Source organism: Ziziphus jujuba, chromosome 9 (assembly GCF_031755915.1).
Source record: "Ziziphus jujuba cultivar Dongzao chromosome 9, ASM3175591v1".
NCBI lineage: Eukaryota > Viridiplantae > Streptophyta > Magnoliopsida > Rosales > Rhamnaceae > Ziziphus > Ziziphus jujuba.
In genome coordinates, this window is record NC_083387.1 from 26,024,845 (window position 1) to 26,051,866 (window position 27,022).

The window sequence follows — 27,022 nt, forward strand, 5'->3', positions numbered from 1 at the left end:
GTTTTCATCGTCACCCTCGTTTTTCATAAGCAAATAAGCAAAGTCATACTAGCTTAATAGTAAACAACCCATCAATAATATTCAAAAACAGTACTTAGTTAGACATCAAAGAGTTGTATTTAGTAATGAAAAAGATAGAATTTTACAGAGACTAAACCAGAACTTATATAGAGAGCTAATATTATAACAAGCTGAAACAGTGTTTCTTCGGTTTAGTGCTAAGACTGACACGTACTTTGACTTAACTGCTGAATCTGAGATGGCAGTACTTAACAGTTAATATCAGCAACATCTAGCAATCTGTAATTAGATAGTAAATGATAATAGTCTATTATATCATGCTCTAGCTGATAAACTCACGGTCTCTCTTGTTTATCGATCTTCCAGGCATCTTTGTATAAGCAAAAAACTGCACAGCAATTTAACATGAGCATCAAAACAAAGAAAATCAACGAAAAAAGAAATGTTTCTAACATGTTCTAACTTGGATATCATCCTTAATTAAGGAAAATGTTGATGATTCTCACTTACTAGATGTTATTTGTCATTTCTTTTTCCTTGTTCCTTCCTCTTGACTGATAAAAGAGGAATTTGATCCAATCCCTTTCCTTCTTTTGTAACCACCACGGTTGATTGAGCCATCACAGTCATCTTCACAATCAACTTCGAAATTTGTTATGCTCAAATCTTTAATCCCTTTTGTTTTCAAAACATTTTCCACCTTTTTCTGTGCAGTGTCCAGGCAATCTTCCATTATTCTCCTTGTCTCCTTCCTTAGTGCGCTCTTAGCAATGAGATGTAAAGCTCTGTGCATGAGTTTTCTTGAATACAAACTCGATTGCCTGTTGCTCTCACCAGCCATCTCTTCTCTCTGGTCTTCCATCACAACCCCATTTTTTGCAGATTTTGTCCATCTCCTCAGCACATATTTATCTGGTATATGAGATACATTTCTTGAATAGAGCACCTTTAAAGAATGACTGCATAGAATACCAAATGATTCGAATTTTGCACAACCACATGCAATGGAGGGAACCAAACTATTAAACATTAATGATACACCTTCATCCTTCTTGCAGCTTTTCTCGATGAATTTGAACATGGAAACACCTTCCAAACTAGTAACTTCTTCCATTTCCATGTTCATGCTTTTAACATATTCATTCTCGAACATTCTCAATATTGTGCCGGTATATATATCCTCTGCATGCTCCTCCAACCCTTTTCTTGATTTAGAAGGCACTGTTTCATTGCAAGTACGAAAATCTTCATTTGTTTCTTCTAAACGCCTCTTCTCTGCTTCTTGAACACATTTCCGAACAAGACCGGGTAAAGTCATGATGTCAGTACCCTGTAAAGTTTGAAAAACAGTATTAATGGTCATGCTGCTTAATATTGATTCTACTCCAGCAGTGAAGGCCTTCTTATTGTTAAAGAACAAATGAGACCATTTTTCACGTAACACAAATAGCCTATCAAGCCATGAATTTCCTAGGAGGCCATATTTGTCTAATAACAAATTCCATTCTGACTCAAACTCTTGCTTTGATGAACATTCAAAGATGCATCTATTGAAAGTGCTCTCAAGATCAGGGCAGCGTTCATAACATATGGAAAGGTGTTTTTTAGCATTTTCAATGATATAACATATACCAAGACGGTGCTCTGTCTCTGGAAAAACCACCTTTACTGCACTAGCAACGGCTTCAGACTCGTCGGTATAGATTGTTTTTGGTGGACGGTTACCCATTGTTTCCATAAAAGTCTTCAACAACCAGAGAAAGGAGTCTTTAGTTACATCAAACAACAAAGCACACCCAAATAAGATACATTGCTGATGATGATTAACGCCCCAAAACGATGCACAAATCATATTGCATCTTTCCAGCTGGACAACCTCAAATGATTTATTCAAAACCAGAACGTCACCAAAACAATCATAGTCAATCCTTGACCTGCCATCCCTCCAAAAGAAGTTTGTGGAGTGGCTTTCAGCATCAACTTGGATTGTGTATAAAAATGAGGGATCATCTACTTGCAAATGTTTGAAGCAATCTATTAAGCTCTGAACATGATGTGGTTGTAGAGAATTCAAGGTGCTATGAGGCAGATAATTACTGGAATCCAAGTTGTTTGTGGCCCCACCCTCTTTACTAATTGAAGCATTAATACGGTCGATAGGGTGCTCTGTCGAAGGATCAGGCTCCTTAGAGTTATAATCAGTGAAATAATCAGTGAATAAATTTTCCTCCCTTGCACTGCTACATACAGACCTTTGTGCTGTTGACCTGTCAAGGTCATGATTATGTTCAAGTACCACATTAGATATCACCCATTTGCCACCTTCAACGGTAAGTTGGATGCCAGCTTTGCAACCTGTTCTTGTTTCTCTTCTCTGGTACTTGGTTATGTTGTTGGATGATGACTTGCTCGATTTGATACCTTCTCTGGAACAATACAAATATCGTTTTCTAATGGTTTGATCTGCCAAGCGGTTTACCTTTCCTTTTCGTACAGAGAAACCAATTTGTTGAGCATAATTCTTGTAATACTCATAAGCCTCCTCCTCGGATGAGAATTCCATCCCTTTTTCTGGTACAACTGTAAGTTGGCTTTCAACATGCCTTTCCTCATTCATAGCAGGCAATTCAGATTGTAATCCATTTTCGTTAGAGTCTGCTTCATCATAAATACTTTGTCGTGATGATGATGGTACATGAATTCCATTATCCGGGTCTACAATTAAATTTACCAACTCCTGAAACTTTTGTTTTAACAAAAATGAAAAAATTAACATAAGTTAGTAGTAGATTTTTTCCTTTTTTTTTTTTTTTTCTTAAAGAAGTATTTGTTTCATTTTCCTTTAATAACTAACTTAAGTTATATCTAAACTATTTGAAGTTTCGGGTTTTTCTTTTCCAAATGAATATAAAATATCAGATTTTCTTTGGTATGAAACAGAGATCAAAAGCCTGATACTGTGAGCATACATTCCAACTTACAATATATATATATATATATATGTTACTATTCCTACATACCTAGTACATGTTTTCCTTTCAATTAAGAAATAGCAAATTGAGATGTTACCGGATCTATGGTGAGCGTTCCGTCACTGATGCCCCACATTTCCGACCCACTCCACTTTGACTGATAGCCAAAATCCATACCGTCAACAATTCTGGAAGTGGAAGTAGCAGGTGAAGGAGTGTTACCAGAAATATAATCGAAAGTAGCATGACCGTGATAACAACTAGCACCAGAAGAATCGGCATAATTCGTATTTGGAGTAGTAGGGAATGAAGGAAGATCAGATTCATTGGCCGGTGAGTAATTTGAAAATGGAAGGCGAGGACTAGGAGAGGACATCGCACTTGAGTCAAGCAACCCACAAATTTTCACTACTCCCGGGAGCACTGCTCTCTTCTCTCACAAACCGGTGGTGGGTACTTAGGAAATGGAAGGCCATGTGCAGGAGGAAATCTTGCACTTGAGTCAAAGCAACCTGCAACCAGTCAACTTTTTCAATGAGACCCCACTCATTATTTGTAAGAGAAGAGAGCAGCAGAGGGGGTGGAAATTTTTTTCCAAGTTCACACACCAATATGGTACATCAATCACTGTTAGATATTCGCCACCATGTCTGTTCTTTCTTTATCCAGTCAAAACACTCTGGGTTAAATCAATATCTCGTCACTCAGTACGCTGCATTCTAACAGGTAAATGTCGCGTACATTTTCTAGCAAAACCTGTTTTTGGGTTTTTATTTTTCTGTATTTTACTTTATTTGTGCTGTAGGATTAACATTTTTCCTTTTTTACGAACAATAGTGTTATGGGCATTCTCACCTAGTTAATTATAAGTTGTGTTACACAAAACACAAAATTGAAAACAGTTTGAAATGAAATTCAGATTTTTTTTTTTTTTTCGTGAGTTTGTAACAATAAGAGAGTATCTAATTATCATTTTTTTTATGGGACAAAGAGTATCTAATTATCATTTGAATAAATAGAAAATCAAAAATAAAATAAAAAATTATTTTTTGTCCTAACCAGTAGTACAATCTCGTTACATTTAAAAAAAAAAAAAAAAATTCTTCACTTAGCTTTTTTTAAATGATGTAATATTACACAGATAGTGAACGATATGAAATAAGAAAAAGGGACAAAGATCCAGATTCCTATTGGATCGACCTCATGATTAAACATTATTCTAAACTTCTGAATTTTTATTTTTTTCATTTTTTAAATAATAATGGTGGAGAGTACGAGATTGGATAAGAGGATAAAGTGGACATTCCAAACTGAGAAAAAAAAAACTTATATAGAGCTGTTGATTGGTGATGTGGTGGAGGATCATTTATAATTGAACATTCAATAATAAATATTAGGTAGAATCAATGTAGTTTATTTCAACTTCAGGTTGCAAATGATCATAAGACGTTCAATTTACATGTATGTAATAAGTAAAGATGACATGGTAACCTATGTAAATTTTCCACACTGAACTTCATCAGAGTGGGGGTTTGTCTAAAATTATGTCTGGGGTAAACTCCAACAATCTAAAAGTGGTCCTGCCCCCCATTCAATCTTGTCAGTCTCAGGAGATCACCCACCTCCAGATTCAGTGCTCTGTTCTGTCTTATACTAATCATTCCCCTCGCTTCCTCTTTGTTTTCAAAAAAAAAAAAAAAAAAAAAAAATTCAATTTTTATTTTTATTTTTATTTTTTGAAAAAAAAAAATACACCACACTACCCAATAAAATGGTAAAATATATCCAAATTTCCATTATAATGTCACTAAAAATTTCGAGAGATAGGAATATATTGTTTAAGTGTTGATAAATTTTAGTTAATTTGCATCTTTTCAAGTCGAAACTCATTCACTAAAAGAAAAAAATAAAACAAAATAAAATAGGGGCAATGGTTAATTAACTCAATTGATCCCATGGAGGCAAAATTGCAATTGCTGCCTAGAGTGACTGGCATCCGCATGGACTAGGTAGTGGCTAGAAAGAAAGCACACCTAACTAACTTGGGTGATCAAATCCATCCGAAGACTACCAGAAGAGTGTGCTTTTTTCTTTTGCAGCCGACATGTCCCTTCTGGAATATAGTCTATAGATAATGTGCTCAGTCATGTGGAACACAATGCCTTCAAATGTTCATTCTCATTGTGGAAGATCATTGGGTTAATCCAGGACCTTATTCCCAAAAAAAAAAAAAAAAAAAAAAAAAAAAAAAAAAAAAAAAAAATGAAATCCATGGTCCACCATGTACATATATCTTTTATTGTGGTCTATCTCACAGATCACAAGACCACCAAATTAAGCTTCTGGCCATGATTGCAAATCTATATATACATATATTATAAATGAAGAGGTAAGGTTCAAAAAATCAACCCACTTCTTCAATGGCCGGCACCTACCATATTTGCTACAACACTTTTGTGTATATTCCCACAACAAACTACTCATTCGCACTCCCACACCAACAAAACCAAGATCATCATCAGATTATTAAGCCCATTTCACGCCACAAAATTCTAGCTTTCCTCATCCCTGCTTTCCTCAGCCTGATCGAACTGAGGTATAATTATAAAGGGAATAAGGGGTTTTCTCCATTTGATACACACCCCATAACCATGTGGTTTGGCATTTCTTGTTTGCTAGCATATTGCTTGTCATTTGGAATCCACCTAATGACTACCACTCATCCAAATTATACCGCTTATTCACATCAATGCAGTAAGTTGTTTGGTTCCCTTTCAGTAGCATCTTTTGCATCCATGTTTTTCCCTGACTCCATGAGGCCAGCTTTATATGGTTTCTATTGCCTGCTGTCCATGGGAGATATTATTCTCAACAACTGTACCAAAATGATCGTGATGTGGAGATGGATTCATGAGAAAATTGTCCGTATACTTTATGGTCCACTGGAAGCACCCCATGCCCCTCAACCGTCTACTTATTATGCATCATCAAGCTCCTCTTTGGATCCGCAACACATTATTAACATATATTGAACAACGCTGGCATTGGCATGCCATTATTTTTACTTTTTGTAATGTATATTTTTATTTTTAAATTTCACATGTTTTTGCTTTTACTATTTCGAAAGAGGTGTGGCTAGCTATTGTAACCCCTTGTACCCTTGTATATATGTAGCCTCTGTCATTATGATAATGATACATTAACACATGAATTTCATCCAATAGATTGTTGGCCTATGAACCTGTTCTAATGTTTATACATTATCAATAATTGCTGCTTTCTTGCTTATGATATTGTGGATACTGTTGTAGTTATGATAAAGATTAATACTATTTATCATAAATGTGAATCAGCATCAACGAGATCAGCATGTCAAATTGCAATTTAAATGGTAATTACCATTAAAATATTTAATTTTAAAGTTTTAAAATAAAAAATAATATAATTAAATATCTCAATTAAAATTTATCAAATAAAATGATGATTGTCACTAATGAAAATAAATAACAAGACTCGTTAATAAAGTCCCTTATAAAATTATAACATAATATAATCTTTGATTCAAATAACTTTAATCATAAAAAGTAATAATAAAAAAAAAAATAAAACATATATGTGAAAACAAACTTGCATTTATGGAATATGGTTGAAAGTGGTTGTGCTCAATTTAAATACTTCAACTCATCTTTTTAAAAGTTAAATTAATTAGTAGCATAATTAATAACAAAATGTCTATATATAGCTATAATTAAAAGGCAAATAAGGATAGAATTTTAGCTGCTTTGGTGCTTTTGTAATCTTTGATTCTTTGGAGGATAGAGTGTGTATGAGATGTTTAGATAGCTCATGTTTTAGCTGGGTTATGTGGCCTTCATCGTCGGACTAAAAAGTTAAATTAATTAGTAGCATAATCGATCACAAAAAGTCTACAGGCACATCAGGATGCTTAGGTGCTTTTGTAATTTTTGTTTCTCTGTAGGGTTGACTGTGTATGAGTTGTGTACATCATAAACACAGCAGTGTTTGTAGCTGCTGCAAGTGATAAGCAGTGGCCAAAATCCCAGAAAATTCTCAAAGCCTTGCTTGATGTTATTCACGTCTACTTATTTGCCAAATCAAGTATTTTTTTTATTGAGATCATGGTTTCAGTTTTAATGACCATCTATTTAATGCCAAATTTGTAAACTTATTTCCTAATTCTTTTTCATATATTGAAAAACTACTATGGTGGCCCTGCAAGGTGCTCTCCTAGTAATTTCAAGCTTTGAGCACACAGAGATATGCATGGCTCAAATAACCTTCACAATAAAGCCCTGCCACTACCGCCCATGTCTTTTGAATAAAGGTGTAACAAAAACAAAATAATGTAATCATGGTTAATTGCACTTTAATATTTTAATTTTTAAAATGAAATTTGAATTTTTAATTTTCAAATTTGGTATAAATTAGTAATTACAAACAAACATTAACTGTTTATTTATAATTGAATTAATTCACATTAAATTTGAAAATTAAAAATTTAAATTGCAATATTTCAAAATTCAAGGTTTAAGTTGCAGAACCGCAAAGGTTCAGAGAACTAAAATTCAATTAACAATATAATCACCTAACGGGCAAATTAAGTTGCTACGAAATCATATAAGATGACGTTATCTATGTCAAATATACAATTGGCTTAAAAACAAACTATATATATATATACACAATTGGCTTTCTAACCAATGCTATGCATTGACAGTTGACCTTGAGACTTGCGTATGCTAGAAATCTAATGCACTAGCTTTATAGCAATGAGTAATTGGACATCAAAGTTCATTATAAAGTTCATGTTATATGATTTCCAATAATTTTTTTTCTAAAACAAATGTAGTTTCTAATTTATATATTTGATTTATTACAAAAATTGAATATATATGTTTACAATTGTACTTATTTTTAAAATATACTTTATCATGAAATTTAATTGTATATTTTTTTATTTCTCTATTATATTTTTATTAAGAGGTTAAATGGGTAGTTAAAGTACGGCAACACGATATTTCCACCTATCATCTTAAAAAATGGAAATGGATTGAGAATTGAACAGCAACCTGGTGCAAAACGGATCCATTTCAACATCATGCATTGGCAGGCCTTGCCGGGAGAGAGATTGAAGGGGGTACACTCGGCATTTTACAATCAAATAGTAAAAACCAAAAGGGTTTAAAAAAAATAAAAATGCAAAAAATAAATAAATAAATAAGGGGACACGTGTCCCGGACCCACAAGGGCCCGCCTTGGCTTCCCTCCTGAGTTCACTGCACTGAACGACAGCCAAAAGGTTGGTTATTAGACATACTAATACTGTTGAGAAACAAAAGAATATATTATCATTTGGGTGGTTGCTAAGTCAGCTAGGAGATTTCTATGAACTGGACTTTGTTGACCACAAAAATATAGAAAAATAGTAAATGTAGAAAATGGTGTAGGAAAGGGGAGCACCAGCTGCATACTACGTACACCATTCTGTGTTTTCAGCTTCAGATAAAAGACCACCCACATGCCCACAGACCCCATCTATCTTCCCTGCTCCTTCTAATCTAATAAACCATGATCCTTATTACCAAAAAATAAATTAAATTAAAGTAAACCATGATCCTGAGTTCCTGACCACCAACCACTCTTTCTTCTATTTAATTTTTATTTTTTTTCAAAATAGAAATGCAAAAACAAATTGTCCATGTGTTACATAAAAAACTTCACTGAGTCAATAAATTAGGTATTTTTTGTTAAATACGAGTAAATATAGTGATGATACGCTTCTAGAACTAGAAAATTACATGATTTAAATAGGGAACCCAACTAAGTTGAGAAAAATTAAAGATTTGTTGAAGGCCAGTAATGTGGTTCCTGAATCCTCACCCAATGACCACATATCTTCTGTCTTCCGTGGTCTGTCTCACTTCACCTTGCACTGTATTGTACCTGTTAAGGTGAGAAGGTGCTTATGAGTTGAGCCATAACTTCAGTTTGAACACCACTAATCTACACCGCAAATTCAACGAAATCAAATGGCCACCATCTCAATGCAAACTTCCTTGCCCACCCATCTGCATACTCAGCTTTCCTTCAAATATAGTAAACGACAACTCTCCACTCCAACAACCACAGCAAGAGCAGCAGCTAATTATGCACATTGTTAGCCACAGAATTCCTACTTTCCTCAAGGGAAGGCTGGTATCTCTCCATTTGAAACACACCCACTTTTTTCAAAAGAGCTGCATGAAAATGCTATAGCTTACTTGCTTACCCTTTGGTTACAGTTATAAGTTCTTCGAAAATCCTGATAAAGCCCTTACGAAAATATCATACGGTTATAAGCCTTTCGGAAGGCACAAAACTCAAAGGTAGAATCAGCTTCTTAGAAAGCATGCCAAACATGGTGCAAACAGTAATAGCATGGAATTTGTTCATACCAGAACCATTCACATAAACAAATAACTGTCTTCTTCTTCTCTACAGTGGATAAAGAAAAAGGAACATAAAAGAAACCTTGAATTGTAGAAAAGAAAAAAGTTGATGAAGCCTCTTCAGATAAAAAAAATATCACTTGTAGATAGTAAAAATCAGAATGAATGTTTCATTCCTGATTAAGATCAAAAATATAACTTCCCAATTTATACACAGACATATCATTTATTCTAATCACTTTGCCGAAGCATTAGCTGCTTATCAACCACCATATTTCTCACGTCGAAACTATCAAAAACTAAAAGGAAAGACCTGTATAGTATCTGTACTTGGGCATCATTTTTGAAGCTTACCAAGCTCTAAATTTGCTTTTGACAGATCGTTATGATCTGCATTTTTCTTATCCAGGTTTTGTGGCACTCCCTCCTGGCTGGAACTAGGCAGTTTTCTTGGTGGTGGAGCAGAACATACTGGTACAACTGACCTAATCCGGACAGCTGGTGCCATAAAACTATTTCTTACTCCTCCAAGTTCCGTCCTTTCAGGGATGGGTCTGGCTGAACATGAAGGGCCTCCAGTTCTCATTTTTGGCAGAACTGGCATCCGGGCTGGCAAATTTTGTGGTCTGGAACACATTGAAGATGTGGACCACACAGTTCTGTTCATCACAGGAGTCGTGGAAGATGGTGGCCTTAAACTTCCTGGGGAATTCACTCTGGGAGGATATTGTTGGTGTCTGAGACTGGGCCTAGAAGAGTCAATACCACGTGGATTTTGCAATCTGAAGTCAACTGGCTTAAATTCAGAATCCATGATCCTAGGACAAGCCCATTCAAATTGCCCCGTTTGATTCCCTTCTACATTCACATTTCCAGTTTTTGACCTCCCATCACCAAACCTTCTCTGTCTGTATTCCTCCTGAACAGGTTCCTGGACTTGTGGTTCAGAATTGCTGTTACTGAAGAGAAACGGAATCGAAACTACAGATGTAGAATACTCAGGTGCTTCTTCTGTTTTTTCCTCTTGTATCTCTTGAATAGTCACTGTTGACCTGCCCCTGGTTGGATTAGGAACAAAATGGTCAGAAAAGCAGATTGATGGGGCTGACGTTGCAATTGTAATTCTCGGTCCCACAGAGGTAGACTCTTGCTCCATGGCTGGAAAGTATAAACAGTGATCTGGGTGAAGCACAGATTGCATAAATGGAAATATTGGAGGAATCGATGGAGTTGATGGTGAAATTGGAAGTGCCAACAGGCGGTTTTGCTGCAGTAATAATTGTTCTTGCTGCCACAAGTTGTACATGGCTATTTCAGGGGAATAACTAGGGTATGCCCAGTTATGGAATTGCATAGGATACAAACTTGCTCCAGGCAAGGTTGATTTTCTGCACATGGAAATGCATTGCTGTTGCCTTTGTCGATGATCATTCCGTGTATAATTTGTAGACTCTGATGGATTTAAACTAGCAAGAACACGAGCAATTGTGACTTGTTCCTGTTCTTCATTGCTTTTAGACTCCACAGAAGAAGAGGAAGATGAGCCATGTTGAGCCACTACATAGGCAACAAGAACAGTTAAATACTTAGAAAATTTCTCTTAGAACTGGTATAAAAACCAACATATGCATGAGAATTGAGAAATACACTCAAAAGCAAAAATGGAAGACATGATGCATAATTTTCGCTCCGAAAAGTTCTAAATAGGATTCTCTATCTCCACAAAACCTATGACAAAGAAAACACATACATCTTTTCAGGGCTGACCAAGCAGCCATCGCAGCATTCTTTTGTGCTTGTTTCTTGGTCCTGGCTGGTTCCCCAGTAAAGCTCAGCCCAGCTAGCTCAACTGTACATGAGAATACAGGAACATGACCTGGTCCAGAACGAATGGTGGTATAAACAGGAAGGTTCAACCCAGCTCTATGAGCAGTTTCCTGAAGCAAGTTTTTATAAACTCCAGTTTCATCCTGTGCAACACAAAAAAGGAGAAGAGCAAATTAATTACTATCGAGAAACCACCTTATTCTCATGGCAGACTGCATATGAGTTAAAAAAGTACAGGTTTAAATGACATAGTATAAAAGGGCATGGATGAAGGAAGCAGGCTCACCATGTAACAAATGGATAGTCAGAACTTCTTGTTGGTATGAAGTTTACTAAATAGTAAGCATTTTTCCTTTCCCTGGTTTTCCATCAACTTACATGCTTCTAAACCTTCCACCACCTATTCTAAATTGAAAATATTTCTATAAGAGGTAGAAACCTCTAAGATGATCTCTTCAACAAGGCAGGACCAGAATGTCTCAGAAAGGGAATGTACAAGAAAAGTGCATTTGGACAATATGGTTCATATGATATTACCTCCCTCACACCTCCCCTACTGGTTTATATACTTGATATAATACACTGAAGTCTCACTTCCTCCAAAATCTCATTATCCAATCAAAAGACTTCAATAGTATCAACTATCCTACATCCCATCATTCCCCATAAAAATTAAAAGATGTTTTCTAAAGATATATGCATTAAAAGGAGAAAAATGAATAAATAAATAAAGGGGGGGAGAGAGAGAGAGAGAGAGAAGAAAAGGGTTTTCCATGAACCCAGTCCCCCAAAAACTAAGGAAGAATAAATAAATAAGTAAATAAACCATTTACTGCTTCCATATCAAAGCGATAAATAAATGACACAAAATGAAGAAAGAAAGCACAGTAATTTTGCTGCTCACCAATACCCTTGCAGCTAATGCTCTAGAAGGGCCTCTATTTGCCAGTGTGTTGAGTGCCACCTCTGCAGCAGCATGCTCAGCCTGTCTGAGCGTAGAGCAAAAGGAAGGGCTTTCAAAAGTATCTCCATTGAAGTTGACAGTAGCTTTGAATCGAGGGGCATGATCTGGTCCTTCTCGGATGCATGCATAAGATGGCAAATTGAAGCAGCTTCTCTGAGCCAACTCTTGTAATTGGTTCTTATACATGCCTGGACATATATTACAATGCAATTAATAAATAAAAAGGTATCCTCTGATGCTTAATTTAAAGAGATAAAGAGTCTCTGTCTGACACTCTAGTGTTGTAAATTGTAATAACCTCAGCTAATCATGAGAGTTTACCAAAAGTTATGTCCTAGAGCCACAACTGTCCATGCAAACACTAATGAGACCTCCAACCTCAAGGGTTACAGCCAAAAACAAAAAACCCAAAAAAAAAAAAAAAAAAACAACAACAAGTACAGAGTTTCCTTTTCACTGCCTCTTCAAGTTGACTGGAAGCAGTCTAAGGCAATATTTCTATTTTAAGAGTACATTTTGACTTACCTAGTGAAAACTAACAAAGGGGAAGAGAAAGAGAGAGAGAGAGAGATAGAGGATTTAGCAACTGATTTTTAGGATATCTTCAACACTGATCTTTTTCTAGATATGAATTGATTTTGCATTTTGATTTTCAAGAATGTCTCAACAAAAACAACCATACAAGCACCTCACTGCCTTCCATTTTTGTCCTCAATATTTTTGAAATTTCCACTGTTCAAACAAAGAGATTTAGACATGCAACCTACCAAACAATTCTTTTCAATCAAAGTTTACAATTTGTTTTCTTTCTGTATTTGCTCAGCAATCGACACATCAAATGAAGAAACAAAAGGTACACCCCAATCCCATAATCAACCACCAATGAAACAGCTATAATGTAAACTATTAGCTTCTCCACTATCGCCTCTCTTGGCCCAATTCCAGATTCATCATCTATTCCTATGAAAAATCTAACTCATAGCAAAAAAACCTTTTTCCTTGCCTCTACTTGATTATATGGAATTAAGGGGGGGCCAAAAAAAAAAAAATACAAAAAAGCAATTGCTTTTTGAAATGCATTCGGATATATGTACTTGTTTTCATTATTACCTTCCTTTATCATAAGCAAATAAGCAAAGTCATAATAGCTTAATAGAAAACAAACCCATCAATAATATTCAAAAACCCAGCTTAACCACACCCGATTAATACCTATCGATGAACTTGATTAAAGTTTACTCTTGGAAATCAACATCTTTTCAGCAACCAAAGAACATATGAAAGCTTGATCTCAAACTAAGCAACTCATAATTTATTTAAAGCCCAAAGCGACAGATTATTGAAGCACGGAAATATGCATTTAATTAGCTCCAAACCCATTGAAAAGTACTATGAAAAAACATCAAAATCTTATCTTTTTCCTGCATTTCTCAATAAACCCACGCAGCTGAATAGCTCATAACCAAGCTAACCTATCAATCATATACAAAACCCATCTCGATCAGACCAAATTAATGACAAAATACACAACCAAATAACCCCAAAAACCCAACTGAAAGCTCTCAAGGGAAACACCAAATCAGCTCAAAAACAAAGCAGACCAACTTGGAGAATACCAGGAAGATAAAAAGCCAGAAGCGATCTGGGTATAAGCTAAGAGTGAGAGAGAGCCACTCACCTTCCTGGCCCAATTCAATTTTCACTGAAATTGTGGAAATCGTGTTCCCGAGAATGTGACACCAAAAATAAAAGAATAAAGAGAAAAGTGGGATATTTGTATAGTAATATTTGGTATTTTATTCACGCCATTTTTATAAAAATCTTATATTCTTCTCTGCTTACTCAAACTGATGACGGAAGCGAAATTCAACAATGAAAGAAGCAGAGGGGTTGTGTACAGTGCGTGCTCTGTCATTTTGTATACGTTTTGGCAAAGGTTTTTGCCCAAAAGTTATTCTGCCAAGGACGTTTTTCTCATCGACAAGGAAAACACTGCCCCCCAAAACGTCGTCGTTGCCTCGCCAGTTCATGTTCGATGTATAAACAATACTGCTACATAAATCATTTTGCTCACCAATTTATTTTATTTTTTTTTTGAAAATTTATTAAAATTATATGATAATATATTGTAAGTTTACAACATTATATAAGAATTATTTTCGATGGAAAGTTTATGTTAGATTTTAGTTATACATTTAAGGATTCATCCTTATATATTTGATTTGTATAAAATATATATAGATTTTGTTTTTGTGTTTTTAATCACAAAGTAAACATTTGCATTAAAGATGATCAGCCAGTGTTGGGTTGTAATCAGAAACCAACTCAACTATACTGTAAAAACACACATCTACATGATAGGGGGAAAAAAAGGGTATATTTTATATTTTTAATAATGGGAAGGATTCTTATTTAAAAGCTCACGACTCATAATAGAAACTAAGATTTAAATTAAAAAAGAGGATGGATATTTAGTAAAATTAAAAAAATTTAAGGTCTGTACACAAAACCTATGAGAGCTTTATTTTATTATTTATTATTATTATTTTGGAGTGATATTGGAAATTTAAATTCGGGATCATGACTACTAGAGCTTAGAGAGCTTAAACTTGAATGTCTATTGGAGAACACCTGGTGTTACCAATAATCATTACAAGAGCATTTTCCATTGACGAAGAGATGGAAACGATTGGCATCTCTCACAATAAGTTCCCTCCTAACTATTTTTGATATATATTTGGTTACATTATGACAATCAACACAGACACGAAGATTCTTGGTGATCCTAATGGAGGTCCCAGCTGGTGTACTTAATAACCCAAATGCAATAGCTAATCTCTCACTATGACCCCATAACAGTTTAATCTTCATTGCCTCATCCACATCACGAAGAACACAACTTGTGTCAGCAACATAACCACAAGCTTCCACTTCTAGTCTTAAATTCTCTACATACTGATGAATCTCTACCCAATTTGGATGAGAATCATCTCCTGCAAAGAAAGTGTAGACTTGATTTCCAACTTCAATTAAGCTATACCCAGGTATTTTCTTCAATCCCCGTATCCTCATGATGCTTCTAACATAGTTTACAGCATCCCATTTTCTTGCTTGAGCATAGATGTTTGATAGGACAACATATATCCCAGGATTCATGGATTCTAAACCAAGTAATTTATCTGCTGTCTTTATACCCAGATCGATATTCTTGTGAGTTTGACATCCATTCAACAAAGCTTCAAAAATCGAACTTCCCGGTTCAAAGGGCATTTGTTCAATAAATGCCTCAGCTTCTTTGAAACGGCCTGCTCGGCTTAGAAGATCCACAATGCTAGCATAGTGTTTCTGAGTAGGTTTAATGTTATGGTCTCTTTCCATACTGTGGAACAAATTGATCCCCTCTTCCACCAGTCCTGAGTGACTGCAAGCAGTTAGAAGAGAAAGAAATGAGGTTTCATTTGGCTTGACTCCTTCCTCTTTCATTCTTCTATAGATGTCAACAGCTTGATGGCCATGACCATGAATGCCATAGCCTGTTATCATAGAGTTATATAGAATAACATCTTTGTGAATACTGCTATTGCTAAAAATCATCTCAGCAGAGTTTATTTTTCCACACTTGGCATACATATCAATCAAGGCTGTCGTGACAACTATATCAAATGTATAACCACGCCGAATTAGATAAGCATGAGTGCTCCTTCCTTCTTTCGGAGAGCCCACATAGGCACAAGAATGGACTAAGCTAACAAGAGTGACCGAATTGGCCACAACCCCTTCTGCTTGCATACGATGGAATAGTTTCATGGCATCACCAGCAGACCCATTTTGTGCCAATCCTACAAGCATTGCAGTCCATGTAATTACATTCCTTTCCTTCATCCTGTCAAAGACAAAAGTTGCCTGCTCTATGGCACCACATTTAGAATAAAGATCAATAATGGCAGTAGATATAATAAGATTTAATTCAAAACCTCTTCTAATAACACAACCATGTAGGATCTTCCCACTTTCCATATCAGCAGTTAGAGCACAGCCCTGAATAAGGCTCACGATGGTTCCTGAATCAAAACCACAACCACTTGTTACTAATCTACGAAATAAGGAAAAAGATTCATGCACCAAACCATTTTGAATGCATCCTGAGATCATGGTATTCCATGAAACTAAATTTCTCATTGGCATGGTCTCAAAAACTAAATGAGCATATCCAATGTCACCCATATTACTATACATGTCAACCAATGCGCTAAGCACAAAAGTGTCTTCACCCATTCCAAATTCTAGTACACACCCATGAACACATTTTCCAATTTCCATATCACCACTTCTCCCGCAGGCTTGAATCAAGCTCACCATAGTTATTGGACTCGGAGTTATACCAGAATCACGCATCCTAAAAAACATATCAAACACTTCATCAAACTGACCAGATTGCACATAACCACCAATCATTGAATTCCAACATACAACATCTCTTTCAGAAATCATATCAAATACCCTTCTTGCATCACCTATTTTACGAAGTTTCACCAAGAAATTAATCATTAAGCTCGCCAAATACTTTTCTTTATCCATTTTTTTACACACAATACTTTTAATAACCTCCATACCCATCTCATAATCCGACAAGCCCATGCAAGCTTTAAGTGCATAATTAAATGTATAACTATCAAATTCTAAATTACAAGATCCCATCATTCTAAACAAGTCAAGAGTCTCTCTGTGTCGCTCATTTCTCAAATATCCACTAAGCATGGCATTGCATAAAAAGGTTCTTGGCTGCGAAAACTGATCAAACACGCTACGGGCATCATCCAAACTACTCAAATCGCTGTATGTTCTGATAAGTTTTGTACCCAAAGATTGATCTATCGCTACACAATTGGTAATAATCTGGGCATGGATGGACTTGACCCAGATAAGGCTTTTTGAATATTTTTGTAAAAGTGACAAGAATCCTTGAACTGTTGCTGATAGGTTGAATTGGGCATTTGTGATTGAATAAGTATTATTGGTTGAAAAAGCATATAAGGACATAAATTTGAAGGGTATCTTGTGAACAGAAGGATGGAGATGAAGGGAAAGAAAGGGCATGGAGACAAAGGAGAAAGTGAGAAAAGATAAAGTGCCTTTGAATGAAAGCCATAAGCTCTCAGGCTAAACTACTGGCACCATCAGCAAAATCCTCAGCACTCAGGGCACCTGAGAAAGAGCATGCCTGGGTTTTTGGACAAGAAAAGTAAATATCATTTCCATTTTCAAATTTCCAAGACAGTCAACAAGTAATAAGCTTCTAATAGTGGTTTTCGGCTTAAATGACCAAGAAATAAGCCACAGATGATATTTAAACAAACAAAATTGAATATTGTAAAACTAAAACCAGCAATAGTTAAAACTCCTCCAAAACCATATAAAAGCAGCAACTTGCATGCGTAGAAGACTCCTTATAATTTTATTAATAGATAAATACAATGCGTAAAGAGATCGAACATAACTATCCAAGAAACGAATCAAAAGATAGTTGGAAGAGTAAACACCAGTAGCAAAAAGCTATACAAAGGCAAATAAAAGTGATGCAAAAGCAGGTTTTGATATTGATAACTATACAGAGTTGGAAAATTTTCTAATTTTTCCTATAAATACATTTTAACAAGGAAAATTGGAAGTTTAACCATTTTGTATATTCAAATTAAGTTTTTCTTCCACGGCAACAAAGCATTTATCCAACCCAAAATCCACTACCCATCTCTGACTCCCCCACTCAACTTTTATCAACAAAAATCAAAGCAAATAAAATGAGCACTCTTCAAAATGCATGAAAAACCCGATAATTCTCAAGTTTGATTAGTTTGTAAACAAAATCTTAAAACAAGAAAATGAAGACGCAGTAGAACAAACCCAAAAAAAAAAAAAAATAATAATAATAATAATAATAATAACCAATATAACACCTAAGCAATTGATTCAAAACTTGACATCTTTGTTCAATTTCCATGATAATTTGAGAAGCAGCAATGAAACCTGTACATTGGAGGCTGAAGCGGAGGGACAGAGGGACAGAGCAGTCTAGGAGTTGGCTAGTTTTGGCTGCTTTCCGCGCAAGGAGAGAAAAAGTGGCACAAACAGCTTACCGTACTTGCTTCTGGCATGATGGTGCACCGCAGTTTCAAGTTGCCGGCGATGGTGTCGGCCGCTTCAAGCTGCAGCAACCAACCGGCGTTTCTCACCGGGAAGTGAGAGGCAAGGAAATAAAGTGACCTGGGAAAGTGCAAAATGGTCGAGGGATAAAAGACTCAAGGGCAAGAGAGGAATTACATGACCCAAAAAAAAAAAAAAAAAAGTCAGAAAAGTCAAAATAAAATAAAAAGGCTATTCACATTTTGTCATATTATTATATGCTTGTTGCGTTTTGAAGTGTGATCATTTAATTGAAATAATTGCAAAAAACAAAAATTGCAATATATATATATATATATATATATTGATATATATATATATATATATATATTGAAACAAACCTCTAAAATGTAGACTTAATATAAAATTATATTTATAAATTAATTAGATAATTACCTTAACATAAGCTAGGTACGAATTAAACTCTAAAAATGTAATTTTTTTTAATTAATTTTCTGGAAAAGCTATCTAGAAAATTTATTAACAATCTTATTCAGAATTAACATTGAAATTGAGAACATTTGACCCGAGGTGATCAATCGTTTGTTAGGTTTAAAATTAAATAAATTCGATATATATAAATATATATATATACATATATATCATATATCATATATAATATATGAATTATGTGATTGATATTTCACCCAAAAAATAAGAATTATATGACTGATGTAAGGTTGTCAACATTGGTGGGATCCAAAGAAGCCACGCGGGATGAATTTGAAGTTAGTACTATTATAGAATTGATATGTATGCTCTTATTTGCATTTATATGAATTATACAAATCTAGTTATCGCCAAAGCTTCAAATCTTATAAAGGGTTCACCCATAACATTTATCACATCATCAACATATTTTCCTCATAAATTAGATAAAAGGGTAAAAATTCAGAACTCCCATCTACATTTCTGTTGATCATTAAAATGATTTCAGAAGATTTAATCCAAAAGGTAACCCTTCTATACATAAGGACTATTCTATATATTATATATATATATATATATATATTGTCTAAAATATATGCGTATATGTCAAACACAAATTAAAACGTCATATTTATTGATATAATGTGATAATGAGATACAATCATATCTATATAGAACCACTATGGGGTAGGAAGCAAATTACATGCATACACAATATCAACTCCACCTAATGGGCAACACTACATATATATAGCCCACAGACACTACTCTCCAAACAGAGATGACTTCACACAAATCACACACTCTCATGAAGGACTATATATATAACTGGAAACTACTTATTATAATGAAGGAGCTATTCATGGTTCAGTGATGAGGTGGAGTAAAGGCTGGAATGGTAGGCAATGAGGGCTTAGGCAGCTCAGGCAAGTTTGGAATTTGAGGCAGTTCAGGTTTTGGCAAAGTTGGAATGTGAGGAAGTGGTGGCAATTTAGGCTTGGGCAATGGAGGAACCTCATGAGGCTTTGGCAAAGTTGGGAAAGTGGGAAGAGGAGGAAACTCTGGCTTCGGAAGTTGTGGTATCTCCGGCAATGGCGTCTCCAGCAGACTGCGAGCACCCGCAACCATTAACGTGTTGTAGCTTAGCAAGGAACAAGTCATGAGAAGCATAATGGCCATGGAAAGGTAGTGATGAGAAGCCATGTTAGTTAAAATTAACCAGCAGAAGCAAAGAGATATTGGAAAGGAAAAATATATATATGATTTTGATATTGATGGATGAAACAGAGAGTTGAAAGTTTTGAAGAAGAGATACTGTGAGTTTGGTTTTGGACCAATGAGGGTCTTTTATAATGGATGAGTGGTACTTGAAGATTTGGAAGTTGGACTCAGCTTCAAACAGGTGAGTTGGTGAGAATATTTTACATGGTTGTTGTTCAACTTCTTACTTACCAAATATAATGATATCATTGACCATATATGCCACTGTTGTGGGGCTTCTTTTTTTTTTTTTTTTTTTTTCCAATTAGAGTATTATGTTTCAAATTTTACAATTTTATATTTCCAGACCTTAATTTATATATCACTGTATTTTTATTTTATAAAATTAGAATATTTACATGTCTTTCTAATTTATTTGTATCATATTTTAATCTTATAAAATCATAATATTCTAATGTGATAATTATTAATCATACATAAATACATCAAAGAATTTAATTGCATATAATTGTAGTAAATATGCAACATAATTAACAATGGATAGAAATTAATTTGGCAGTCAGTCCAAGTTGAAAAGTTTTTTCACCGGATATTATAAAAAAATAAAAAAGAACATTGAAGCTTAACTACCTTAATCCAATTTTGTTTACTATAGATTATATATAATTTTGCTATGTTGAATTTGTACTTACACACAAGATGGGCATAGCCAATTTTTTTTTGAAAAAGAATTTATTATTTCAAAATAATTATATATAATTAGAAATTCATAAACATGCAAGCCTACTATAACAAAATGCAAGCCTACTATAATAAAATTATATATACACTTGTATAATCAGTTCATTATAATTTTAATTTATTGTATATAGTATCATCATTAATTAGTATGTCCATATGTAACTCATTATTTTGGATTAATTAATTAGAAGTAATTAAGTACTGAACATGATGATCAAGTGCCAAAACTTTAACACATACACAATCTGAAAAAAAAAATTGAATAAATAAATACCAGAGAAGATTGGATAATATTTATAGTAGTCATCGATATTTAATTTTAATTAGCTATATATATATATATATATATATATATAAGCTTATCATATATAGCACTTGTCATGATATGGCTATACCACTTGTGGAAATGTTTTCACAGTGGTAAGTAAGAAGTTGAACAACACCCATCGATCCTTTTCCCACCGACTCCACTAAAATAAGCTTAATTCTTCATCCTTCACAAACTTCATCTATAAAATGCCCTCTTCACCCCCAATAACAAAACCCACACTATCGTCAATCCATACGGCCTGCAACTTTGTAATACATATAAATATAGTCACATTTTAGCCTCTCAAACAAAACCAAGATTAACATGGCTAATTATCACCATTTTTCCATTCCTATTTTGCTTCTCATGACTCTCTCTATGATAAGCAACAACTCAAAGGTTGTAGGGGCTCGTCATCTCCTCGAGACAGTGACACCAATATTGCCAGAAGTACCAGAGCTTCCGAAGCCAGAGCTGCCTCCTCTTCCCACATTCCCAAGTCTTCCAAAGCCTGATCATGTGCTTCCTCCATTGCCAAAAGTTGAATTGCCACCATTGCCTCATATTCCAACTTTGCCAAAGCCTGAATTGCCTGCTCTTCCAAAGTTTCCTGAGCTGCCTCAGCCCACTTTGCCAACCATTCCAGCCTTCACTCCACCTCATCACTGAACCACTACAAAATATGTAGCACTTGTTGTGTGAAATTCTTAAATTGGCTGGAGTGCTAGCTTTTTCTTTATCTTCATTTTTTAATTAGTGGATGGAGATTTTCCATATATGTATTTTGTTTACAAAAAATATTTGTATGATTCTGGCCATAGATGTACAGGATCTATTATATTGTTATACATGAGAAATTTGTTCCGTTTGTTTGGTTATACAAGTTGCCTAGTGTTTCAACTTAAAAAAATTACATAATTTTTTAACCAAAAAAAAAAAATTACATAACTTGTTATTTTAATTTTATTTTGTTACAAAACTTTCATACCGGTACTTTTATTTAAATATTTTTTTTCTTATATAAGGCCTATATAATTATACAAAATATAACCGTTTCTTTTAGTGGGAAAAAAGAAGGTAAAATTGTCATTTCCTATAACATTAATGGTTGTTTTACGTGTTTTGGTTGGTTTGACTGCTTAATGAAAGTGTTTTTTTGACTCAGTTTTAACCATTAATAATAAAAATAAAAATAGAAAAGGAATGAAAGTTTTTTTTATTTTATTTTTTTTATTTTGATGAATGAAAAAGAATGAACTAATTGGTTCTTACACTAATTACTAAAATACTAAATTATTTTTAGTCTCCCAATCGTAGGACAAAACCTCTAGGGAGAAGCAATGCGCATAAATATTAATCACATCAATAGGCATTTCAAATGTTGTATGTAAAATTTAAAATATTCGATATTTTTCGAAATTTTATTAATATTTTTATTTTTTGAAGGGATCGAAATAAAATTTAGATTCTAAATAAAAATGGATAAAATTTTTATAATATTCACTGAAATTTCTAAAAATTTACCAAAATTTCTATAGAAATTTTCGTAAAATATCAACATCAAATCCTTAACACTTTGGTTAAAAAATCTATAATTTCCATAGAAATTTCTGAAATTTCCACTGAAATTTTAAAAATATCCAGAAAAATTTTTAATTTTTTTAAAAAAATCATAAATATTATTGATATTTAGTAAAATTTTTATCAAATTAACTTTATTAATAATTTTTTTTTATCCTTTAATTGCTTTTTAAACATTTAGTGATATAAGTAAAATAGAATGAATTGAATTGAATAACATTAATAAGTTCTATTTATTGAATATCGATAAAGCAAAACTACAAAAATTGTAGATTATATTTTTTAACCTAACAAATTTTATTGTTGGGAATATCTATTTTACAAATGTAGGTAAATAGATGATGAAATATATACATGTGAAATAATAATGTTTATTTGAAAAATAAAAAAAATTCCTGACAATTCACAATTTTTTTTTTTTTTTTTTTTGTGGAAGTTAGAAGAGATAGTGGTCAAAGGAAATTACCAAGTCGAGAAGTTAGATTAAGTCCATTTACTGGTAAACAATATTACACACATGCAACATAAGATGAAGATCATGAGAGTAAAGATACAGGTCAAGAATTCGGTACTATTGAAAAATACTATATACGTAAAAAAAAATCTATAATGGAGATGTCACAACAATAAGAAGATTTGATTTCTATAAATTTTGAATCTATGAGGGTTGGAAGTCATTTTCATAATCCTTATTCAATGGATATTTATGGAATGTCATCTAGTAGCAACCCATGGATACCATCTCAAACTTAACCATAAGAGAATAGTAGTTATACATATACTTAACCAATAATGCAAGATCCATATGGTTTACATATTAATAATTATATGCAAAATTATCAGGAAAATATATATTTTCATAACTACTTCTCACATTTCACATCTCAAAATCAAAATGAGGAAGAAACCGATGATTTTTAACCACTCAGAAGTTCTATATGGTATTAAGATGACATTTGTGAACTACAATATAATTGTAATAATTATTTTATATATTTTAGTTAATAAATAATTTTATCATATATGTATTTTTTGACATATTTTTATTAATTATAATTCATCTATAATCATTAATGTTTATTATACATCAATTCACTAAGAAGAATATAACATCCATTCAATATTTTAGCAAATTTTATAATCAATTTGATAATTGATGAATTAAATAAGTTAATTTTAAAATTTTAATAAAAAAATTTATTTTTTAAAGCAAATTTTTATTATTTTTTATCAATATTTGATATTTTTTGATATTTCTATAGAAATTTTCATATTTTAAACTTTTATATTTCAATCTATATCGATTTTTTTTAACCTTTATCCTTTATTGTATGTACATTCCAAAGCTTTATTACCAACCAGTTTATTTGCCAGCCTTTTACCCCAAAAAAAAAAAAAAATCTTATTATTATCCAGCTCCTCAATTAATTAATTATTGGATAACGAAGGAAATGCGCTATGTGTTTTGCAATTTTTAAAAATTTTCTCAATCAATAATTCTAAAATAGTATCTGGCATGTGCTATGTAATGTTAAAAAATAAAAAATAAAAAATAAAAAAATAAAAAAAGAGAAAAGGTTGATGACATTGCAAAAATTCACCTTTTTGTTTCTTTCAGATATAAAAAATAATAATAATAATAAAAATTAAAAAAAATTAAAAAAAATTGATGGCGATGAAAAAACTGATGGTGATGATGATCATGTTGACGGAAGACTTGGTGATGCAAATTCTGATGTGGTTGCCGGCAGAAGATATGAAGCGATTGAGGCTTGTGTGTTAGCCATGGAATTCTATAATCAAGAGCTCGTCCTTTATCTCTAACCACATACTATCCCTGATGAGGTTGCCGCGGCCATTAATATTTGCTTAGTTGCAAAATCAAACTCAACGACAGATTATACATAGCCATAAATTTTATGGAATTATATGTAATTATATTGCCCAATTTATATGGTGGAAATGGGATAGTGGCCTGCCATAATTAAGCTGGTATAGCTAGACTTTTTACTTTTTTGAGAGAATTTTTCACTTATTATCATTATTTTTCTTCATATAGGGTAATTTTCCTGACATAACCGAGCAAATATTCTTAGTTCAGCAAGTACTACAATATATATTCAACACTTTTAGTCTCTAGATTGACGTGATTTTGCAAGGACATTCCAATGATGATAGCAACATTTTTTTTCAGATAAAGACCCGAGTTCCATAGCTAGCAAAATTAGATAAAAAAGATGAACTCCTAAATTACAAACTCCTTTTACTTCATTGTGTATTTCTGTTTAACTTCCAACTTTTCATTCTCGAGTCTTGAACCAATCAAAGAGTACTCTTTGCAGCCAATAACAGCACGAACAACAAAACTAGAGTCCAACTCAATATTGCTTTTCTTGAAACCCATTGCCATGCCAGCTGCAAGCCATGAAATAAGCCCGGCCCATAATTCAGCTCAACAGGTAGCTAGTTCTCACCAAATTAGAAAAGAACCCAATCAGGCAATTGCCACAATTGTCTATTATGACATCACCACAGCCAGCATTTCTGAAGGACTCCAAAACTTCCATCATGAGTATTTAGTTTAACTCAACCCTCTTTAGGAGCTTCACGACGAACCTGAATTTGATCTTCAGAGAACTTGGACTTGAGTATATAGGTAGCTAGCTAGTTGTGGAAATATCTAGCTAGTTGTGGAAATATCTATCTAATTGTGGAAATGTTTACATATGGGTAAGCAAAAGGAGTTGAACAACACCCTTGCTTTTTTCTTCCAACCTGCCCCACTAAATTAAATCTTCCACGTTCTTCATAATTCATCTAATAAAAGTCGCTCTTAACCCCAAACACAAAAGCCCACATCATCTTCATTAGCTACAATCTTCTCATTCATATAATACATATATATATGGTCATATCTATTTAGCCTCTCTCATTCAACCATATTAACATAACATGGCTTATAACTACCTTTCTCTTCCAATTTTGCTTCTCGCTTTCTCCATGATGAGCTACAACTCGGTAATGGTTGTAGGGGCTCGCCATCTCCTCCAGACGCATTGCCGGAGGTACCGGAGCTCACCGACGCCAGAGCTGCCTCCTCTTCCCATATTCCCAAGTTTGCCAAAGCCTGAATTGCCTGAGCTGCCTAAGCCCACATTGCCTACCATCCCAACCTTCAGTCCACCTCATCACTGAACCACTACTATATATGTAGTACTCGTGTGAAATACTGAAATTTGTTGGAGTGCCAGCTCTTTCTTTATCTTTCTTTATCTTAATTTCTTAATTAGTTGACGCCTTGATGGACATTATCCATATGTGTACTTTGTTTACGAATAATAATATGTATTAATTTGGTATATGATTCTTGGCCATGGCTATAGAGTACTGGATTTATAATATTTATACATGAGAAATTTGTTAGATTTGTTTTATTATATACAAGTTGCTCTTAGTATTTCAACTTTATAACTGTGTTTGCATTAAATACATATAATATTGATTATTAGAGTCGTTAACGCTTGGTAATGATTTCTCAACCCTTTGTAACATGTTTGCATTAAATACATTTGATACTGATTACTAAATGTGTGCTCGTTTGTCTGGTAATGATTTCTCTGAGGCCTTATTTGAGCCTGGCTCTTGAATTTGGCCCATATGATTGCGATTTCTTGTTGTCAGAATTATTTGGGCCGAAGACATCCTTAGGCTTGATGGGTAGGGGCCCCGGCATGATAATTAAAATTTCAAAAATGTCCGAAAATTGTGTTTATTATTTCATTTAAATCCTATATTTTTTAAAATTATTTATTTTTCTTTTCATTTTATATATAAATATCAAAATAAATCTATTTATTATTTTTATCTTTTTTATCAATTAATTTTACCAATCAAAAACAAAAAATAAAAAATAAAAAATTTATGTTTTATGATTGAATAACATTACAAAAATATAATTTTAGCTTTTAATATATAATTTTAATTTTAAATTGTTAAAATTAACTGATAAAAACAAACATATTAATTATTTTTTATTGTCTTATAAAACTAAAAGAAGATTAAAAAAATAAGTTTTTTAAAAAACAGAATTTAAGTAAAATAATTCAAAACTAAAAAGGGTATTATAAAATTTTCCGTTTTATATATATATATATATATATTTGATAAAAATTTGATCTCGTAGTATAATAAAACAAATTGAGGGTAACTTTGTAAATTTTATTAGGTTCTTCTTCTTAACAAATTAACGGTGATGTATTAAGTTTTTTTCTTAATAAATATTATTCTCTTTTCAAAAAAAAAAAAAAAAAAAAAAGGTACATTTGTT

General features: G+C 33.3%; 5 protein-coding genes across 7 annotated transcripts; 1 reads left to right on the forward strand and 4 right to left on the reverse strand.

The window, feature by feature from the left end:
- Positions 1 to 94: 94 nt before the first annotated feature.
- Positions 95 to 3,644, reverse strand: LOC107427895 (protein FAR1-RELATED SEQUENCE 7-like). Its single transcript, XM_048480110.2, has 3 exons — positions 3,091 to 3,644; positions 532 to 2,764; positions 95 to 409 (listed from the first exon to the last, which is right to left on the reverse strand). The coding sequence occupies exons 1-2, from the start codon at positions 3,367 to 3,369 to the stop codon at positions 545 to 547; spliced, it is 2,499 nt and encodes an 832-aa protein (XP_048336067.2). The 5' UTR covers positions 3,370 to 3,644; the 3' UTR covers positions 95 to 409; positions 532 to 544.
- Positions 3,645 to 9,548: 5,904 nt separating this feature from the next.
- LOC107427900 (double-stranded RNA-binding protein 2) lies at positions 9,549 to 14,144 on the reverse strand. 2 transcript variants are annotated; one of them, XM_048480123.2, is made up of 5 exons: positions 13,912 to 14,144; positions 13,446 to 13,705; positions 12,174 to 12,421; positions 11,193 to 11,412; positions 9,549 to 10,999 (listed from the first exon to the last, which is right to left on the reverse strand). In XM_048480123.2, exons 3-5 carry the CDS (start codon positions 12,417 to 12,419, stop codon positions 9,780 to 9,782), a joined length of 1,686 nt encoding a protein of 561 aa, XP_048336080.2. In that variant the 5' UTR covers positions 12,420 to 12,421; positions 13,446 to 13,705; positions 13,912 to 14,144; the 3' UTR covers positions 9,549 to 9,779. The 2 variants fall into 2 exon arrangements, with proteins under 2 accessions (XP_048336080.2, XP_048336079.2); XM_048480122.2 differs by lacking the exon at positions 13,446 to 13,705 and having other exon boundaries at positions 13,912 to 14,142.
- A 600-nt stretch (positions 14,145 to 14,744) lies between these two features.
- Positions 14,745 to 18,550, reverse strand: LOC107406306 (pentatricopeptide repeat-containing protein At3g12770-like). Of its 2 annotated transcripts, none has more exons than XM_025069408.3 (2): positions 18,264 to 18,550; positions 14,745 to 17,454 (listed from the first exon to the last, which is right to left on the reverse strand). In XM_025069408.3, the coding sequence occupies exon 2, from the start codon at positions 17,328 to 17,330 to the stop codon at positions 14,871 to 14,873; it is 2,460 nt and encodes an 819-aa protein (XP_024925176.3). In that variant the 5' UTR covers positions 17,331 to 17,454; positions 18,264 to 18,550; the 3' UTR covers positions 14,745 to 14,870. The 2 variants fall into 2 exon arrangements, with proteins under 2 accessions (XP_024925176.3, XP_015868900.3); XM_016013414.4 differs by having other exon boundaries at positions 18,258 to 18,550.
- An 894-nt stretch (positions 18,551 to 19,444) lies between these two features.
- LOC125424008 (protein PELPK1) lies at positions 19,445 to 20,151 on the reverse strand. The gene has a single exon (XM_048480159.2). The coding sequence runs from the start codon at positions 20,043 to 20,045 to the stop codon at positions 19,710 to 19,712; it is 336 nt and encodes a 111-aa protein (XP_048336116.1). The 5' UTR covers positions 20,046 to 20,151; the 3' UTR covers positions 19,445 to 19,709.
- Positions 20,152 to 21,335: 1,184 nt separating this feature from the next.
- On the forward strand, positions 21,336 to 21,997 carry LOC125424007 (protein PELPK2). Its single transcript, XM_048480158.2, has one exon. It carries the CDS (start codon positions 21,439 to 21,441, stop codon positions 21,781 to 21,783), a length of 345 nt encoding a protein of 114 aa, XP_048336115.2. The 5' UTR covers positions 21,336 to 21,438; the 3' UTR covers positions 21,784 to 21,997.
- The last annotated feature ends 5,025 nt before the right edge of the window (positions 21,998 to 27,022 follow it).

Coding starts and splice junctions, on each gene's coding strand:
- LOC107406306 (XM_025069408.3), bottom strand. CDS start 17,330: ATGCCCTTTCTTTCCCTTCATCTCCATCCTTCTGTTCACAAGATACCC.
- LOC125424007 (XM_048480158.2), top strand. CDS start 21,439: ATGGCTAATTATCACCATTTTTCCATTCCTATTTTGCTTCTCATGACT.
- LOC107427895 (XM_048480110.2), bottom strand. CDS start 3,369: ATGTCCTCTCCTAGTCCTCGCCTTCCATTTTCAAATTACTCACCGGCC. Junction 2,765..3,090: donor GAACGCTCACCATAGATCCG/GTAACATCTCAA, acceptor TTAAAACAAAAG/TTTCAGGAGTTGGTAAATTT.
- LOC107427900 (XM_048480123.2), bottom strand. CDS start 12,419: ATGTATAAGAACCAATTACAAGAGTTGGCTCAGAGAAGCTGCTTCAAT. Junction 11,413..12,173: donor CATTAGCTGCAAGGGTATTG/GTGAGCAGCAAA, acceptor TGTGTTGCACAG/GATGAAACTGGAGTTTATAA. Junction 11,000..11,192: donor TTGGTCAGCCCTGAAAAGAT/GTATGTGTTTTC, acceptor TTGCCTATGTAG/TGGCTCAACATGGCTCATCT.
- LOC125424008 (XM_048480159.2), bottom strand. CDS start 20,045: ATGGCTTCTCATCACTACCTTTCCATGGCCATTATGCTTCTCATGACT.